Below are 2,847 nucleotides of genomic sequence, written 5' to 3'. Positions count from 1 at the left end.
TGGGATGCCTAGCGAGTTCGCACTTTACAGTTTGTATGTACATACATACATACATACATATGTCCATATGTACATACATATCTATGTACAGGCGAAGAGGCATAATCAACAAAACGAACGTGCATCTTTTGTGTTTTGCTGCGGCTAGGAGTAGTTACGATAAATATAATGTGTCTGCTAATTAAACGCAGTTAGGGTTCGCCATTACAACAATGATCGCTACCTGTAAAGGGCCAACAGCTGCTCGAAGGGGAGGAGTCAGACCGCGATGACAAGGCGATGTGAAAGAGCTCCAGACGAGACGGAAAAGGAAATGACGATGGCAACGGTGTTGGAAATCAACAACTGCAAGCGTCAATATCATCACCAACGCCGAGGGTGTGATTTTCAAAATGGAGGCACAAACAAGCCAACCAAACAATCAGAAAGCCAAACGCGTTGTACACAAACACTCTCAGCCATTCCACTTGGAACCGCAGCAGCCAATCAAATCATTCCGCAGCACTTCTCACTCAGCAGCTACACGTGCTCTTTGTCGCTCTCAATTCGCCTAAAGCAGAACGCCTGCTGTTGTGTCAGAGTGATCGCAGAGTCAACGAGTGCGCAAAGCTGAGAAAGCGGGCTTAGAAAGAAGCGGCGTTTTCATGCTAAGCCACAAATATTCGTGACAAGCGTTTCCTCTCAGAGTTTTTTTTTGGTTTTTAATTGTTTAACTAAATGCTTCACATCACTCACGGCGTGTTAAGGCATTTTTACGCTCACTTGCACATCTTCGATCCCAATCGCGTTGAATGGAACTAACTAACTGCCCGTGCAGCACTCCGCGACCCTCAGTGATCGCTTCGCTTGGAAGCTTATTGAGGAATGTATTGATGCGCAAACTTGACCGGCGGCATTCAGTTTGAACAAAAACTTTGCAAAGTGCGGGCACGGCTGTCGATCGGTGAACAACTAATTCGCATGTGTTACGATTTGATTCACTGCTGGTTTTGAGATTAAGAACATTTAGTTCGCGTGATAAATACATATACCTATATAGATACGCACATAGTATGCACATACATACATACTATACCTACATATATGTGGGTGTAAAGTTTAATACAAACGACACACGCTGCACGATCGGCTGGAAAAAGTGCATGCCTATTGACATACATACATTCATATACCTATATCTAAGTATAGATATGTATGTATATGCGATCATTACTGACACCTTTTTAGAATGGAATAAGTTAAGTGTACATATGTATGTACCTACCTATTTGTTTGTGAATTCGCGTTTTATGTGACAATTTCGTTAGTTTAGCACCCGATTAGTTGATGAAAACGCTATGTGATAATCTCGCTAACATAACGGATAGACAAGTAAATAAATGTGCCGGCGTGACATCAAATCAGTGGCATGCAAACACATCTACATACATAAATAAATGCATGCATGTATACATATACATATGTATGTAGTATATCTGTTTGTCAATACGTAAATGAGTACAGTGATTAGAATGTGTGAAATTTAATTGTTAGCTGGCGTAGTTTGACAAAGAATTGGCGTCAATTGCTAACGGAAGTCTGTTTGACTATCAATCAAAATACATACATACATACATATACGAAACACCTACCAAGGCAAACACAAAATTGCACCGCCTGCCTGATTAGCATCATTAACTAACTGGTCGAAGGCATAGCTACAAGATGATGACAATGAATGAGTTAGTGGACCTGCGAATGCAGCAACAAATTGCGCACGAGATATACCGACAGCAAATTATGCAACGTATTCCAGGTGAACATTCAGTAATAAACACTTCTTCCTTAACCCGCATCCATCGTTTGTATCAAATTGATGCAAATTTCGAAAACATATTAAAATATTAAAATGGGTATATTAATAGTTAATGTTTTGAATTGGTTTTTTCGCGGCAAATGCGTATAGGTAGATCTTTCAAGCATTTTTATTCTTATTATCAGAAAATGAATAAACAAACGTTGGTCATTAATAAAAAAATGAAAAAAAACCAACACTTCATTGAATACTAGGGTCTTTTTCCAAATGTGTCAAATTGATGCACAACGCACTTTGTGTTACAAAAAAATTTCCGATGGATGCGGGTTAAGTAAAAAAAAAAAATCCATGAGATAACTTACAAGACAGCAAATATCGTTTATAAGTATATATGCAAAGGTCGCAAAAACCATCAGTATACTTTATAAATATCTTTAGAATGAAAATATATCTTTGCACATGGCTTTTGCAAAAAGCTAATCGTATTCTGTAGAGAAAATATATGTAGATGCGCTTCTCAAGAAGATTTAGACTGCTAGATACATATCGTCGTTTAAAGTACAAAACCGCGTAACTGACATTGGCTGCCAAAAATTGGATTTGCTCACACAAGCTCTTGGCTCAATCCTTATCCATTTGTCCTGAAATATACTAACCAGAAATGCGATAGCTTTATAAAACTAGTAATTTTTAGCAAAAAAAAAACCGACTTCAACTCCCATATAAAAAAATATATATATATATATATCTCATGATCAGAGGTGGGCACTACCACAAACAAGCGTGAGCTAAAAGTGAGCATGTGTTAGTGTACCTAATTCATTTTGCATGCTGTCGTGTTCTTATCGCTGCGCTTTCGCTTGTATACGTACACGCAACGCTTACGCTCTTTTAGCACCTGCTAACTCTCTGCCCATGCCTGCTCATGATCCACTGATCGGATCTCAACCAGATTAGTATGGGACCACCTCTGAGACACTACCTTTCCGATTATCGAAATCGGTTGACGCGGTCCAAAGTTATGCGGTAACATATATAAAAAAAAAAAAAAA

At 38.7% G+C, this 2,847-nt stretch overlaps 1 protein-coding gene across 1 annotated transcript in view; it reads left to right on the top strand.

Annotated features, from left to right (window-relative positions):
* Window positions 1–1,288: 1,288 nt before the first annotated feature.
* Window positions 1,289–2,847, top strand: part of LOC118748169 (T-box protein 2) — a 39,110-nt gene continuing 37,551 nt past the window's right edge. The window contains exon 1 of the mRNA XM_036482521.1: window positions 1,289–1,795. Coding sequence (XP_036338414.1) covers window positions 1,705–1,795 — 91 coding nt within the window. The 5' untranslated portion in view covers window positions 1,289–1,704. The remainder of the gene's footprint in view (window positions 1,796–2,847) is intronic.

This window comes from Rhagoletis pomonella, unplaced genomic scaffold, assembly GCF_013731165.1.
Source record: "Rhagoletis pomonella isolate Grant_MI unplaced genomic scaffold, Rhpom_1.0 Rhpom_scaffold_00012, whole genome shotgun sequence".
Taxonomy (NCBI): Eukaryota; Metazoa; Arthropoda; class Insecta; order Diptera; family Tephritidae; genus Rhagoletis; species Rhagoletis pomonella.
The sequence above is the reverse complement of the archived record's forward strand: the minus strand, read 5'-3'. Positions and strand labels throughout refer to the sequence as shown.